We start from the raw sequence: 16,468 nt of genomic DNA, 5'->3' as shown, positions 1-16,468 counted from the left end.
GACTCACTAGAAGGGATGCATGCAAGGACTTGGGATAAATCTAAAATAGTTTCTTACAAGCAAGAACTCCAGATGCCCATTTCTCTGAATCTACAACAGCTGGGCACCCCTAGGGGGCGCTCCGTCTCACAAAATGTAAGCTACTGACAGTAGCGGGCTATGGGATGGGCTCACTCTAGGGGTGTGGCCTCGCTGGAGAATCTCGGTCCACAAGAACGACTTTGACTTAGAAACAAGTTAGGTTGTAGCCTTTGAAGAATGTCTGCTATGAGTCTAAGCCAGTCCTTGGTACCCAGACTTCGCAAAGCAAGGACTGGGAGAGAGAGCAACATGCGCAAGACGGATTTCCTTTCTCCTTAACGCTCCCTCGGCTGACCCAGCAAAAGTGGACGGAGTTTGCAGAATTGCACTACTAGCAGTGTCCTTGTGACCATCCGTATAGAATTAAGTTGAGCTGAATTCTGGACAAAGCCCGCTGTCTGCCCCTTTCTGCTGGACAAAAGTTTTCCCCATCACCTGCAACAATCTACTTACTTTAAGAGCAAAGTGTCAGGCGAATAGCCTTTGGAAGACACAGCCATGAGTCCAGGAATGGAGTAATAATAACTGTGATTTGAGTTCGGTCCTAAAGCAGAGAGACGACTTCGAGTTATCATGGTGCGTACAGCAGGGTTTCCTGATCTGAGGTCCAGACGGTGCTTTCACCCTCTTATCCTCCTAAGAGTAAACCCCAATTCCCTCGAGTGAAGAACCCCTCCATTCACTTCTGGAGTCTGCTTTAGAATCACCCTCGACCTTTGCCATCAATTGACTAAGGGCTACTTGTTTTTCCAATGCTGTGTTAGGAAAAAGAAACTCCCCAGGGGACCAGATATCAACTATGTTTCTAAATTCTGCCTGTCTGGTCGGCAGCCCCACTTCAGGGGAAATGAGCACGGCTGTTTGCCGTGTGTGGAAGCCCCCCGTTTCCGATCCAGAGCTGACGGCGTGGCTCGTGCTGCCCCCGAGGGCCGGAGGAGCCCCGCGCTTTGGCTCCGCCCCGCTGGGCCCGGCTGGGTGGCCGAGGTCCCCGGGCTCCCGGCCGGGTGTGCAGCAGGCGCGTGCGTGCGTGTCCGTGTGTGTGAGGTGAACTGGAGTCACACGGCTGCGTGTTTTCTTCTGAGTGGTTTTGATCGGCAGCCCATTAGGGGATCATGGAAACTTTTTTTTCTGGCTGCAAGGATAAAAACTGAGTAAGTACACAGAACTTTGAACTTGAAACGGAATGAAACAAATACAAGCAAAACCCTGACATATCATGTCCATTCAAACCGCTTGTTCCCCTTTTATGTTAAAAGCCGTGAATGCTTACAGCAAAGTGGCCATTTAACACTGAACGAAGGGAAGCAGTTCAGAAGCATAAAAGGCCGAAAGCAGGACTGCTTTAAAATCGGGCGAAAAATGAGGCACCGCTAAGGCCACCTGGCCCGCGCCCAGCTGTGCAGCAGGCGCTCTCGGCTCTACCCACTGCGCTCTGCAGACTCCAGGTTTACTCTGCTGCTGCTTTCCCTTTTCCTATACGCTGAGGCAGAGTCGGGACTCCTTTTCTGTGAGTTTAAGGATGTTGTGAAAATAAGGTATTGCCGGAAGCAACAGTTTGGCAGCCTGGGGTACTCTCAGGTTATGCGTTACATCTATTATTATTTTGATGTCTTTTTTTTAACCCAGGTCAGCCACTGTTTGCTGTCATCCATGGAAGGGCTCTTATTAACCGCCTCAGACTTTTGGGACCTATGATTCTTTGGCAGGACCCTTCGGAAAGTTCTCAAACGGAGATGGAGCAAACTTGACTGAAGTCGTGGAAAAAGAAGACGGATTTGTGTTTTTCATGCTGACAAAAAAATATAGCTGCTATGACTTTTCTGTCAACGTGGACAGGGGCCAAGTGAAGCTGAGCTGGTCATGTTCTGTCGCCCAGTGTCCCTTTGTCGTCGGCGATTTTGCCCCCGGCCCTTCTTGGTGGGCTTGGTGGTGGCAATCTGTCTCTTCTACCAGACCCTGACACTCCGAGGGACGAGGAAGCTCACAGCTAATGTCCCTGGGACTGCCGGCCCCACACCCACTGAAACCCAGGCAAGTGGATGCAAGAAAGGATTTTCCCTGGACAGACAGTGCTTTCTTCTCTCCAGTAATGCACAGGAAATCAGAAAGGTAAGATTCTCCTAAGCTTAACTGAAACCATTTCTGCAAAGACAGCAATATGCCTCTCTCTGTCGTTTCTGTAAAACTAAAATTAACTTTCATGAGGTCTGAAAGGGATCCAGAGTATAAACAGCCCAGAGTGACCTGATGACAGGGAAACACATTACATAAGCTGCAACCTCTTATATTTACTTCTGGAAAGTTTTGGCCATTATTTTATCTGTTAGCATTTCACTTCATTTCAGCAGAATTAAATAGACAGTTTGGAGGAATGGGGACTGATGTGATTTTTTTTTTTAAATATTAGGAATCTAAACGATTTGAGGATTTACTGTTCAGAAACATCCAAGATTCAAAAATTTGATAAACATTGTGTCCTTTTCCTCAAGGCAGTCAGTATGAGTGCTTAGACCATTCCAGATCCAATGATACTCCAAAATTCCATTTTAAAACTGAGTTGATTATTTATTGGCGATCATATTTCTAAAGCAAATATTTATTTCTGAAGCACTTAAAAGAATAGTGTAATACGTTTCTTCAAAACAATTGACACACTGTGTTTTATTGTTTATAGAATTAAGGAAATAGAGACTATTCCATACTGATCCTATTCAGGTTAACTTCACTAATCTTGTCAAGTGTTGAAAAAAAACACAAAATACAAAAAACACACTGAATTTCTATTTTAATATACCACTCTGTTTATGCCTGTTGGTAAAATGATGACCTTTAAAACCGTACTGTAAGAAAGAAAAAGAAAAAGGAAAAAAAAACTACAGACAAAAAAATCATGGTGACAAAGTCACTGAATTCTATGCTACAGCAAGTAGTACCATAGTAAGATAATTTGCGAATTTATGAGTAGTATCTTTTATCTACAATAGATTTAGGTAGATCTTATAATTCTTGTTATTGTTCAGAGAATTTTCTTTTAAAAACCAGCACTACGGCTACCATTATTACCAACACCTCCAGTGCCACCACCATCTTGTTTAAAAAACTCTTTTATTTATTTCATTTCAGAATCATAACACTGTGAGATAAGTATAGTAGGTATGATTGTCATTACTTCATGGATAAGATGACTGACACTGAAAGATGTTTAGGTAGGCCACGTGGCCAGCATTATGATAAGGTGCTGTCACAGAAAGGTAGAAATCCATCTGCTAGGATCCTACTGTAAGACTGATGCTCTAAACAAAAGTAAAATCAAAGCTCTCATAATAATTGTTGACACCACAACTATAAGAACTTATCGAAATAAAAATAATATTAGATTAAAACAAAGAAACTTTGAAAACTTTTAAATAAGTGACTTCATTTGTTATCAATAATGTTAAGATACATCTTGGCCGAGAAATATCTTTCAGCAAAGAATAGCAGATAGTATGACTGGAAACACTTTTAGAAGAAACTTCAACTGAAAGTGTGAGTCAATTTTTAGATGCTATAAAGTAATTAAAATATATGTATTTTTTGTTCACTCATATTAGCATTAATTTTTATTTGCATTTTTTCTTTCTTTCAATACATCGAATTTATGATGGAGGTAAATTATGACTTGTGCAGTCACTTGTTAGTTTTTAATATTGATAAATACAATTTCTTTAAAAATAGTTGAGATAGTATTGCTTTTAAGTGCCTACAACTTTTACTTAGAACGTTGGACAAAAAGATTTTATTCATTAACTTACAGCTTTTCTTACTCCTCTACTTGCCTGTATGCGATTCCTGCTTTGTTGGTAGTTAGGCATGTATTAACTGTTGTTTGTCAACTGTCATAGAAAGTTCCATTTCAACTTTCAATCTCCTGTTACTTATAAACCATCAGAAACTTATTGGCTGCCAGTGTAAAATATTTACTCTGTAATTTTCTTCACCAAAAATGCCAGACACATGATGATTTTAGTTACCAAATGATGCATAGTCTTAAATATTTTAACCATAAGCAAGATTCTAAATTCACAATTATAGTCTGGAAAGCTGAATATGAAAACTGAATCCCAAACATTAGCTATGTACCTCCATTTTTAATCTGTGGCAGCCACTGGTTTAGAGCCAATTTTTATTTGAGATGGGAAGAAAGCTAGGAAGAAAGTATCATGTAGACATTAGCTAAAACCGGATACAATTAATTCTACTTGTAATATATGTTCCAAAAAGGAATCTAATAATAATCCAGTTTTAAATGATTACATATTCTTTCAGATAGATAAATTGAAGTAAGAAATTTACTTCAACATACAGTATAGCCCATTCTCAAAAACAGTTACTTAAGGAGTTCATTAAAAAAAAAAAAATTAATGAGATGAGATGCTATGTAGGTTTCATAAAGACTTAGATTAGCTTTTAGGTATTTTATAGAAGTAGCATTTTTTCTATCTAAAAATTTTGGATTTTTTATACTTTTATTGGCAAACGAAAATATTTGTGTTATTAGAGCTTTCCCTTAGTTGAATCCATTCATCTTTGCTATAAGTGTTCTTTAAAGTTACTTAAAACAGCTGGTTTTGAACTATGGTTCATGGATTCCAGAGTCTATTTGGATCTATAAAATGATTATAAACCCCCCAAACTTTATGCAAAAAATTGTATGTATGTGTATGTGCAGATCTCTGGAAAAAAATTAGTGATTTCTGTTCGATATTCAGAAGTAAATACATGCTAAAACCCACTAAAAATAATTAACAACCAGTGAATTTAAATATTAAACTAACTGCCCATCAGAAAGTGTAAATTGATTCTGAATTTATAAACCTAAAATGAAAAAACCTTAAAGACTCCAATTGTTAAAAGAACTGTTTCAGGGAATGTCATAGTGTCTGCAAGGATAAACATTCAGAAACCAAAGTATACTCACTGAGTATTTATCAAATCAGAGTTTTCGTTCATTGATGAGTAAGCGGTAAGTATTTCCCAGTCTTTTTGGTTGCAGTTGTTTCCAAAAGACCTGTGTTTTATCAGCCAAGTAACAGAGAGTTCTGTAGTAGCAAATATTTAAAGGTGGGTAACTTTGTCTATACACCTTTACAATTGGGATCTGGTTCATGTCTAAAGCTGTTTTCAGTACTGATTGAGATCATGGTATAGTATATGCCAACTTTCCATAGTGAGGAAGTACTCTCCCTCTTTCTGGCCAAATTTTAATTCATTTTTCCATTTGAATGTTCCAAAGGGCCTTGCTAAGCAGATGTACTTTTGTCATTTCTTCTGGGTTTTCTCCCAACTTTAGTTGTTTGAATGTTGTCTGATAATCTGCCAAGTCTTAAAATTATTTTGATTTAGTATATAAACATAGTTGTGTTGTCTTCACTGAAGTAGGTCACTCAGTAGATTTATCTATTTTCATGGAATTAACACTTTAACATTTCATAACACAGGAAGCACATTAAATTATAAGCAGGCACAATGGAGGAAAATCTCCTTAGAATGTGCTCCTTTAATGGAAACTTTGCTCTTTGGGGAATACATTTATACTCACCATGGCCATGTGTTTCTGATTATCTCCTGTTGATGGCTCCACAATGAGAACTACTATTTTTTTTTTTACTGTTGCTTGACTATTCATTTTCCATGTCTTCTTGACTCTTCCTTCTCTTTCAGAGACTATTATATGTGACATCTACTCTCTCCAAGATCCAAATACAGCCCAAGGCCAATAAGTGAATGTTCTCATTAAACATATCAAATTCATTTCTAACAGTAAATAATATATTTAACATTTGAAAATTTCTTAAAAATTACTTTTGTAGCCCAGGTTTTCTAGAAACAGAGCCTGAGGCAATCACTTACATGCTAACACTTCACTGGAGAATGCAATCACACGGATACAAGAGTGGGGAAGAAAAAAGGTGAAGGAGAGAGAATAAACCAGAGGGGCTGTCTTCAACTACTGCCTCTCAGAACTGGCACTGGAGGAAAGGGGCAGGAAGGACAGGAAATTTATCTCCTGATAGCCTCCTCTCCATCTTTTGTTGGTTGGAGTCTATCCCATGCTACTTACGGGCAGTGTCAGTTGCACTCTGAGGGCAGCCATGGGGGAAGCCAGAACTTTGGTGGGTGTCCTGCTGGTGCAAAGGTGAGGTGGTTCCTCCTTTTCAAACAGTGCTGTGAGTAAGAGCTCCTAGGTCTGCGGTGGCAGAGGTGGTGAAACCAGTGCCCATAGCTTTATGATCACAACAGTGGCCTGAGGAATGCCCACCAGAAAGGTAGTGGAGGCAAGGTGATCTAGTAACTACTGATACATTAGTGGTGATAATTTTGCTTCCTAAAAATCCACCAAAAATGTCTAAGTGTGTTCTCACTCTTGGAAAATGGCCTCCCTTTCTTTAAATAAAAATTTTGTAATTATCTCACTGAGAAGCCTCCTCTTTAAATGAAAAACAACAACAACAACATAAAACTCACTTCATGTTTACCCTTTCTTCTCCTGATCCTTTTCATTCATTCTTTCTTTCATTTTTTCATTCATTTAGTAAATATTTATTGAGCAATTTGTATGTGCCAGGCTCTTTATGAGATACTAGAGGTATAGAAATAAAAGCCACTGTGCAACAGACAAGTAAATTAACAGTGCTAGAAAACTGATAATGACATGACTCCTTTTTGAAAGGTGAGAAGGAGCTAGGGAGGGTAGAGAAAGAAAAAAATATTACAAGTAGAAAAACCCACACATGCAAAAAAGAAATTACATAGCTTGATACAACTGGACAATTCAAAGTATTTATTATGCAGTGTGTGTGTGTGTGTGTGTGTGTGTGTGTTTGTGTGTGTGTGTGTGTGTGTGTGTGTGTGTCTTTGTGTCTTTGTGTCTAAGCGGCACTGAAGGAAGAAGGAAGGCAAATACATAAGAAAGAAAGTTCACCTGGGTCTTGATGTTAGAAATGTGCACATGATAAGGAGTCTGGATTCTGTTTGGAAAGTGACAGAGAATCCCTGAAGGATGTTAAGCAAAGAATAGCATGAAAAGAGTTATATGTTAGAGCACTCCAAAGCACCCACTGCAGAACGGACAGGAGCAGAGTAGAGCTGAAGGTAGGGAGACCAGTTAGGATGCTGTTTCAAAATGCCTCTTCTTTGCCAAATCTTACTTTCCGCATATATTCTCGAACACCCCCTTTTTCGACCTTTTCTGGAACTGGCTCCACAGTTACCCTCCATTACTAGTAATATTGTCAATTTCAAACCTTTCCAGTAAACAATTTCTTTGGCCAATAAACATGCTTAGAACGGATAAAACAACAATACCCTTTCTCGTGCCTGGCAATCTACCTAAGGTAATGTTCTCCCTGTCTCTCTGCTTCCCTTCAGAGAAACTGCAGCTGGTCCTCTGTGCATGCAGTCCCTGGACATCCCACCCATTCCTTATCTTTGCATTTGGTCTTCTCTACTGAAGCTTCTTTCTCGGTGACCTGCTGACTACCGAAACTAATGGGCTATTTTCAATCCACATTCTTTTTTCCTAAACTTTCTTACACTGTTGGACAACAACTCTTTCTTGAAACTCCCTTTTTGAATTCCATGATGCAACAGGGTTATTCTCTGACCTCTCTCAATAACTTGTGGTCTCCTTTCAGGGTTCATTTTCTCTCTCTGTCATAAAGATAGACATACCAAAGCTTAGTTCCTTTAATTGTTTTATTCTTTTCCTTGATGAATGTATTAACTTTGCCTGTTACTAATTTTCAGCTTGGGACGTATCACTCATTACCTGCATCCTCAATTTCTGGTTATCTTTTCTAGAATAGTTCACAAAATACAAAAACTCAAATCATTTTCTCTCAAAATTTTCATGCCCAAATCAATAACCCCTCTTGACCTCTCTACTCCCATGAGTAGGTGAATAGGACCGAGTCCTGCCCCATCCTATCCCCATTCTCCTGGATGCGTAGGTTAAACCTTGGGTCATCACTGATATTTCTTGTTTCTTTCCCACACTTTGTCTCTCACCAAAGCCATCTGGCCTGGCTCCCTATCAAATCTGAGGCCTGCCACTGAGCCACATGGCCAATTCCAAATTAGAAAGGCCACAACATTTTTCATGTTTCTTTCTTTTCTTTAAAAATATACTCTGAAATTTTTTAAATTGTGGTGAAAAACACCTAATATAAAATTTACCCTCTTAACCATTTTTAGTGTACAGTTCGGTAGCATTAACCATATTTACATGATTGTGGAAAGGCCACAGCATTCTTGCCTATTCAACTCAACTTGTATGTTGCCTCCCAGTCTGTTCTCCAACTCCTTGGCTTCTGGCCATACCTAGATTTCCTCTTTGTGGTTATATACTGCCTTTAGATGTGGTATCCCTTTTCTAACTCTGACTTCTGATTTCTCTCTGAGTTCATGATGCACATTTAGCACTTTATTATACTGAGTAATTTACTAAATAACATTTTGGCACAAGCCTTTATGACTGGTATAAAGTGGGATTTTTTCCGAGTCCCCCAAATGAGTCCAGATAAAAGCTAATCAGATTCCAAAATCTTAAAGTCTACTTTTATAATCTCAGTGCTGTATCCTCATTGCCACTAACCAAGACTGTTTTGATATAACCTAGACTAGTCACCCCTCCAATTGCCTGCACATTCTATGCTATCTATGCACAACACCTATATTATCTCTGCTGAAAAGTCTTCAGTAGTTGTAATGTTGAGCCTGCTAAATTTAGTAGAAACACATACACCAGCACGTCCCAACATGATTTTCTAGTCTCATCCCCCTACTCTGCCTCTATATGTAATCAATAGACCACCCAAAAACCCTATTCTCCAAATGCGAACCTCTCTACTTCTGTCTGGAGTCTCCTGCGGGGAGTCTGCCCTAGTGAACGCCTCTAGAAATCGTCACAATTATTCTTAAAGCATTCTGAAACCTATGAAATTTCACCTCCTCCATTGTGGCAGCTCTTCTCTCCATAAGTAAATGGGTGCTTAAACATCCTTAATAAAATTTATTTTTCATTGTAACTGCTCAAAAGTGAAGGGACATTAGAATGCTAGAACTAGAAATGTGTTAGAGATCATTAGGCTCAACTCTTTCTTTTATTAGTGAGGAAAATGAAAGTCACAGAAGGAAAATCCTGTTAAAGTAACACATCAAGTTGATAGGGAGGACAGGATTGGACTGAGACCTGTGCTCTTTCTAACTACTTCCATTCTATCCTCATATATTATCTTTACTCATTGGTATTATGGATTGCATCCTCTCAAAAATATATGTTGGAGTTTCCCTAGCCTGACAGAAAGCAGGAGCATCTGCAGGGACCTAGGTAGGAGTTACAGGCACCCTCACTCGCCTGACAGAAAGCAGGAGAATGCTGCAAACACCACTTCCACAGAGGAGGTCCACTGCAGTCAGTGCCACAGCCACTGCTGCCACAAGGGCAGCTTGCCAACACAGTAGCAGTCATGGCCACCATTCATGTGGCCCATCACCCACTTGAATGCATTGATACAAGGAGTCACCAGTGGAACCTAGAAAAAGAGGAGGAAGTCTGTCTCCTCAAAATCCACTCCCGAGTGATACAAGAAACAACCCCTCTACCAGATGAACAGACATCACTATAGCGATACTAGAAATATGAAAAAATAAGAAAATATAACACCACCAAAGGAATACAGTAATTCCCAAGTAACAGACCACATAGAGCAGAAAACCCTTAAAATGACTGAAAAGAAATTCTGAGAAACAACCTTAAGGAAACAATGAAATATGAGAAGACTCAGACAGCATAATGAAATGAGAAAAAATATACAAGATATAAAGGAGGAAATTTACAAAGAGATTAATACCTTCAAAAAGAATGTAGAAGAACTCCTGTAACTGAAGGAGTCATTGAATGAAATAACAAACACAACAGAGAGCTTAAGCAGCAGTTTAGAGCAAGCAGAAGAAAGAATTTCTGATCTCAAACATGGTCTTTTTGAAATAACACCAGTGGACCAAAAAAAAAAAAAGAAGAAGAAGAAAATCTAAGAGAGCTAGCAGAAACCTTAAGTGTACAAACATCTGAATCATGGGTGTTCTAGGATGGGAGGAAAAAGGAGAAGGCATTGAAAACCTAGTCAATTGAAAAATAATGGAAAACTTCCCAGGTATAGGGAGAGAAACAGACATTCAGATCCAGGAGGCTCAAAGATCCTCAAACAGATTCAATTCAAAAAGATCCTCTCTGAGACACATTATAGTCAAACTGGCAAAGCTCAAAGACAGAGAATACTAAAAGCAGCAAGAAAAAAAACACCAAGTCACCTATAAGTGAGCCCCCATCAGAATAACAGCAGCCTTCTCAACAGAAACTCTACAGGTGAGAAGAAAATAAGATGATATATTCAAAATACTAAAACAGAAAAATTGCCAGCCAGGAATACTATACCTAGCAAGACTATCCTTCAGAAATGAGGAAGAAATAGCATATTTCCCAAACAAAAACTTCAGGAGTTCACCACCACAAGACCAACCCTGCAAGAAGTCCTCAAGGGAGTCCTGCATCTAGAATCTGAAAAATGATAATCACTTCCATGAATACACAAAAATGAACAAAGCCCACTGGTAGAACAAAAATGAAAAGAAGACAGAGAAAGAAACTAAAGCTTACCACCTCAAAAAACTAACAAACATGTAAGACAAACAATAAAAGTGGAAGAACAGAACAAAATATTTAAAGCATCCAAGTGAAAACTGATAAAATGCCAAGAGTAAGACAATACCTTTCAATAGCAATCCTAAATGTAAATGGACTAAACTCCACACTCAAAAGACAGAGACTGACTGATTGGATTAAAAAGCTAGACCCAAATATATGCTGTCTTCAAGAGATTCATCTCACTTGTAAAGACACACACGGACTAATAGTGAAGGGATAAAAAGAGATATACCACATAAATGGAAACCAAAAATGAGCAAGAGTAGCTATTCTTATATCAGACAAAATAGACTTTAAACTAAAAACCATAAAAAGAGACAAGGAAGGCCATATATAATGATTAAGGGATTATCCACCGTGTAACAATCATAAATATATATGCACCCAACACTGGAGCACCCTGATATATAAAGCCAGCACTATTAGACCTAAAGAAAGAGATAGAAACCAGTCCAATAATAACCAGGGCCCTGAACTCCCCGCTCTTAGTATTGGACAGATCATCCCGGTACCAAATCAACAGAGAAACACAGGATTTAAAGTAGGCTTTAGACCAATTGGATTTGGCAGATATCTACAGAATGTTTCATCCAACAACTATTAAATATATATTCTTCTCTCTAGCACATGAAACATTCTCCAGGATAGACCACATGTTAGGTCACGAATCAAGTCTCAAAAAATTTTAAAAAGTCGAAATCATTTTAAGTATCTTTTCAGACTACAATGGATTAAAACTAGAAATAAATAACAAGTGAAACTCTGGAAACTATACAAATACATGGAAATTGAGTAACATGCTCCTGAATGCCCTATGGTTCCAAGAAGAAATTAAACAGGAAATAAAAATGAATTCTTGAAATTAATGAAAATAAGGACACATCATACCAAAACCTGTGTGATACAGCACAAGCAGTACTAAGAAGGAAATTTATTGCAATAAATGGTTACATCAAAAGAATAAAAAGATTTTAAATAAACAACCTAACACTACACCTCAAAGCATTGGAAAAACAAGAGGAATCCAATCCCAAAATTAGTAGATGGAAAGATATACTTAAGATCAGAGCAGAACTGAATGAAAGAGAGACCCCCCAAAAATATACAAAAGATTAATGACACAAAAGGTTAGTGGTTTGAGAAGATAAACAAAATAGACAAACCATTAGCTAGGTTGATAAAAAAAAAAAGAACAGAGAAGACCTAAATAACAAAAATCAGAAATGAAAAAGGAGACATTACAACTGAAATACAAAAAGTCCTTAGAGGCTATTATAACCAAGTAAACAACAATAAATTTGACAACCTGGAGGAAATAGGTAAATTTCTGGACACAACAAACTCCCAAGACTGAATCAAGAAGAAATAGAAAACCTGAACAGACCCATAACAAGCAATGACATTGAAGCAGTAATCAGCAGTCTTCCAACAAAGAAAAGCCCAGGACTGAATGGCTTTACTGCTAAATTTTATGTAACTTTTAAAGAGGAATTAATGCCAATTTTCTTCGAACTATTCAAAAAAATTGAAATAGAGGCCATTCTCCCAAACTCATTCTATAAGGCCAACATCACCCTGATACCCAAACCATACTAATATGCAAAAAAGAGAAAACTACTAATGGTCATGCTGCTAGTATTGATCTGGCCATCATATCTTGGACACAAGTGGTAATGGTCAGCTTTGTAAAGCATGAATATTCATAACCAATAAAAAAAATAGAAAACTACCAGCCAATATCTCTCATGAATATAGATTCAAACATCCTCAACAAAATAGCAATCAGAATGGGCCGAGCCCGTGGCGCACCTGGTAGAGTGCTGCGCTGGGAGCGCGGCGACCCTCCCGCCGCGGGTTCGGATCCTATATAGGACTGACCGGTGCACTCACTGGCTGAGTGCCGGTCACGAAAAAACGACAAAAAAAAAAAAAAAAAAAAAAAAATAGCAATCAGAATAAAGCAACAGAAAAGTTATACACCATGATCAATGAGATTCATCACAGGGATACAAGGATGATTCAACATATGCAGGTCAATAAATGTGTGATACAAACCAGATGATTAACTCAATAGACACAGAAAAAGCTTTAGACAAAATTCGACATCCTTTCATGATACAGACTCAGCAAATTAGGTATAGAAAGAAAATATTTCAACACAATGAAAGCAATATACTACAAAAACATCAACCCACATACTTACAGCTAACTTATTTTTGACAAAGTAACAAGAATATACATTGGGTAAAAGACTGCCTCTTCAATAAACAGTGCTGGGAAAACAAGACATCCATATGTAGAAGAATGAAACTAGGCCTGTACTGCTCACCATATACCAAAATGAACTCAAAATTGATTGCAGACTTAAATATAAGATCTAAAACTATAAAATTCCTAAAAGAAAACATAGGGGAAACACTTCAGGAATTAGGACTGGCTGAAGACTTTATGAATAAGACCCCAAAAGCACAGGCAACAACAACAACAAAAAAAACCCAAATGGGATTATATCAAACTAAAAATCGTTTTCATTGCAAAAGAAACAATTAATAGAGAAAAAATACAACTTATAGAATGGGAAAAAATATTTTCAAGCTATGCATTTGACAAGGATTAATATTGAGAATATACAAGAAACTCAAAAAACTAAACAGTAAAACAAGTAATATAATTTAAAAATGGGCAAAGGAGCTAAACAGACATTTCTTGAAGGAAGATATACTAAGGGCCAACAAAAATATAAGAAAATGCTCAACGTTGCTAATCATCAGGGAAATGCAAATCACAACCACTTTGAGATGTCATTTCCTGCCAGTTAGACTAGACATAATCAAAAAGACAGAAAATAACAACTGCTAACGAGGATGTAGACAAACAAGAACCCTCCTAAACTGTTGGTTTAATGTTGGAAATGTAAATTAGTGCGGCAGCCATTACAGAACACTGTATGGAGGTTTCTCAAACAACTACAGAAAGAACTGCCATACAATCTAACAATTGGAAATCATCATGTCAAAGGGATACCTGCACTCCCATGTTTATTGCAGCTCTATTTACAATAGCCAAAAGGTGGAACCAAATTAAATGTCCATCATCAGATGACTGGATAAGAAAAATGAGGTATATACACACAATGGAATACTACTCTGCCAATAAAAAAGAATGAAATTCTGTCATTTGCAGCAACATGGACGCACTTAGAGAAAATTATGTTCAGTGAAATAAGCCAGGCACAGAAAGAGAATACTGCATGTCCTCACTCATAAGTGGTAGGTAAAAAACATAAACAAATAAATAAAAAGAAAGAAAGGAGGAAAGATAAAATCACAATAATTCATTGAACTTTCAAAATGATAAAATGGAATTGAGGCCACCAGAGGTGGGAGAGGGGGATGGGGGATGAGGGGAGAAATTGGCAAAGGGCCACAAAAAATGATCATATTGTGTCATGATAAATATAGTAATTATCCTGATTTGAGCATCACATATTTCACACAGGTATTGATATTCAATGTTGTACCCCACAGATATGTACAATTATGTTTCAATAAAAAAAGAAAAAAAGATATGTTGGAGTCCTTACCCCAAGGACCTCCTTACCCCTGACCTTATTTGGAAATAGGGTTGTCACAGATATAATTGGTTAAGATGAGGTCACGCTGGAATGGGGTGGGCCCCTAATCCAATATGACTGTTTTTCATATAAGAAGATAGCTGTTTGAAGACAGAGAGACACACAGGAAGAATGTCATTTGATGACAAAGGCAGAGATTGGAGTTTAGAAGCCGCATGCCGGAGAAAACCAAAGATTGACAGCAAACCACTAAGAAGAAGCAAGGAAGGATTCCAGTACAGGTTTCAAAGGGAGCATGGCACTGCTGACAACTTGATTTCAGGCTTCTAGCCTCTAGAATTGTGAGACAGTAAGTTTCTGTTGTTTTAAGCCACCGAGTTTGTGGTACTTTGTTATGGCAACCCTAGGAAACTAATAAAATTGGAAAGGCAAAATGTTAAGCATATGAGCTCTGGAGTCAAATTAATACCATGTGTTGACCTATCTAGGGTTTAGTTTCTTTATCTGAAAATGGATATATTATCACCTACATCCCAAGGCTAACATGAGGCTTAAATGAAATAAATCATACAAAGCACTTGAAATGTCTGGCAGGTAAAAGTATTCAATAAATATTGACTATCAGAATAATTATAACTTAATTTCTTTTAGGACTTACTTATCTCTGTAGTCTCTGTAGACATTAACATTTGGCCCTCATGAAGTATGCGAGTAGTAAATAGCTGCTGCAATGAATATAAGTCCTGGGGTAAGGAGTATTTGAGATAAAAGCCTTGTTGAGTTTCTCTCCTTACCCCCCCTCCCACCCCCAGCCTCTAAACTGTCACCTTTTTGCAGTAAATTGAGCCCTTAGAATCAAGACTAAACTTAGGTGGTTGGTATGTTACTCCTGCTGATCTGTGGGCACAGTTCTCAGTTTTGCTGAGTCTTTTTTTTCCCCTAAGTCTGAGATGCTGAGATTAACAACGTGTTATAGCTGGGGATGTGGAGAGGTGAGTTGGGTGGGGAGAGGAGAAAAGACGTTAAGATTTTGGACCCTGAATAAGTATATATCTATGTTTTTGTTTATTGTCTGTTTCTCTAAACAGACTATAAGCTCCTTAAGATCAAAGACTTTATTTGATTGGTTTACTACAACATCCTAGTGCCAAAACACTATCTGAAACAAAGTGAGCACTGAATAAATATCTAGTTGATGAATGAATAAGTAAATGAATGATGAATTTGAGGGTCAGAGAAGGCCAGCTCTAGAGCAGGAGCCGAGAAATGAAAGGAACTCCGTCTTCTCCCTCTTTTTCTCTCTGCTGAACTCTGAGGTCCTCCCTCCACTTCTTGCTGCGCCAATAGCTCTTGAACTCCTTCCTGTCCCATCTCTTGGACTTCTGGCTCATTATAATCATCAGGCCATTCTGCTACAGTGAATTTGCTTCCTCAGTATCCCTGATCTCTCCTATGATCTTCAATTCCTTTGTCTCATTGGGATCCTTATCCTAGAAACGTTCTCAAGTATCTACCATATTAAAAACAACAAAAATGACAACAACCACCTTTCCGAACCCACGTGCCTTTCTAATCACTTTCCATTATTCTTGTCCTTTTTGTCATCATCATCTAACCTTTCTGCCAAGGAATTTCCATGTTTTAAACAGCTTGATTCTACTAAAAATTGAGCTTTTCCTTTAACACATTTTTATACATTAATTAAATTTGAAGGTATGGATTTTAAAATTATGCTAATAGAATTTAAATACAGGGGTCTATGTATAGGAGGCTCTCGGGAGATGTTTCAGCATACTAAGAGGTGTGTGACTTTTATGGAATTAGTTTGGCTGCCTGATGAGCCTTTAATGCCTGTGGATTTCTCTGAGGTAGTTGATTAGAGCTATGTTAAATTTTTATAATGAAATATGCATATGGGTGAAAAATTGCTCACGTTGAGATAATTTTAAACAAATTCAAACTTGCTTACGTTAGATAAATTTTAATGAAGTCTTGATGAAGTTCATATTTAAACAAGTTATGTTAAATTTCCCATGTATCGAGGAATTAATCATTTTATGGGTATT

The 16,468-nt window shown here is 37.9% G+C and overlaps 1 protein-coding gene across 6 annotated transcripts in view; it reads left to right on the top strand.

Moving 5' to 3' along the window:
- The first annotated feature begins 1,096 nt into the window (after positions 1–1,096).
- The window catches only part of CPED1 (cadherin like and PC-esterase domain containing 1), a 280,020-nt gene continuing 264,648 nt past the window's right edge, over positions 1,097–16,468 (top strand). For 3 of the 6 annotated variants that reach the window (XR_010023815.1, XM_063098721.1, XM_063098722.1), the window contains exon 1: positions 1,268–2,190. Coding sequence is in view for 5 of the 6 variants with exons in the window: in XM_063098721.1 (XP_062954791.1) it covers positions 1,942–2,190 (249 nt within the window). In the remaining variant the exon portion in view is untranslated. Of the gene's footprint in view, positions 1,233–1,267; positions 2,191–16,468 lie in introns of those variants that run through there. The other 3 variants (XM_063098718.1, XM_063098719.1, XM_063098717.1) reach the window with 3 other exon arrangements.

The sequence above is a fragment of the Cynocephalus volans genome, chromosome 6, assembly GCF_027409185.1.
Source record: "Cynocephalus volans isolate mCynVol1 chromosome 6, mCynVol1.pri, whole genome shotgun sequence".
In the NCBI taxonomy this organism is placed as follows: Eukaryota; Metazoa; Chordata; class Mammalia; order Dermoptera; family Cynocephalidae; genus Cynocephalus; species Cynocephalus volans.
Note: the sequence above shows the minus strand (reverse complement) of the source record. Positions and strands in the feature narration are given on the sequence as shown.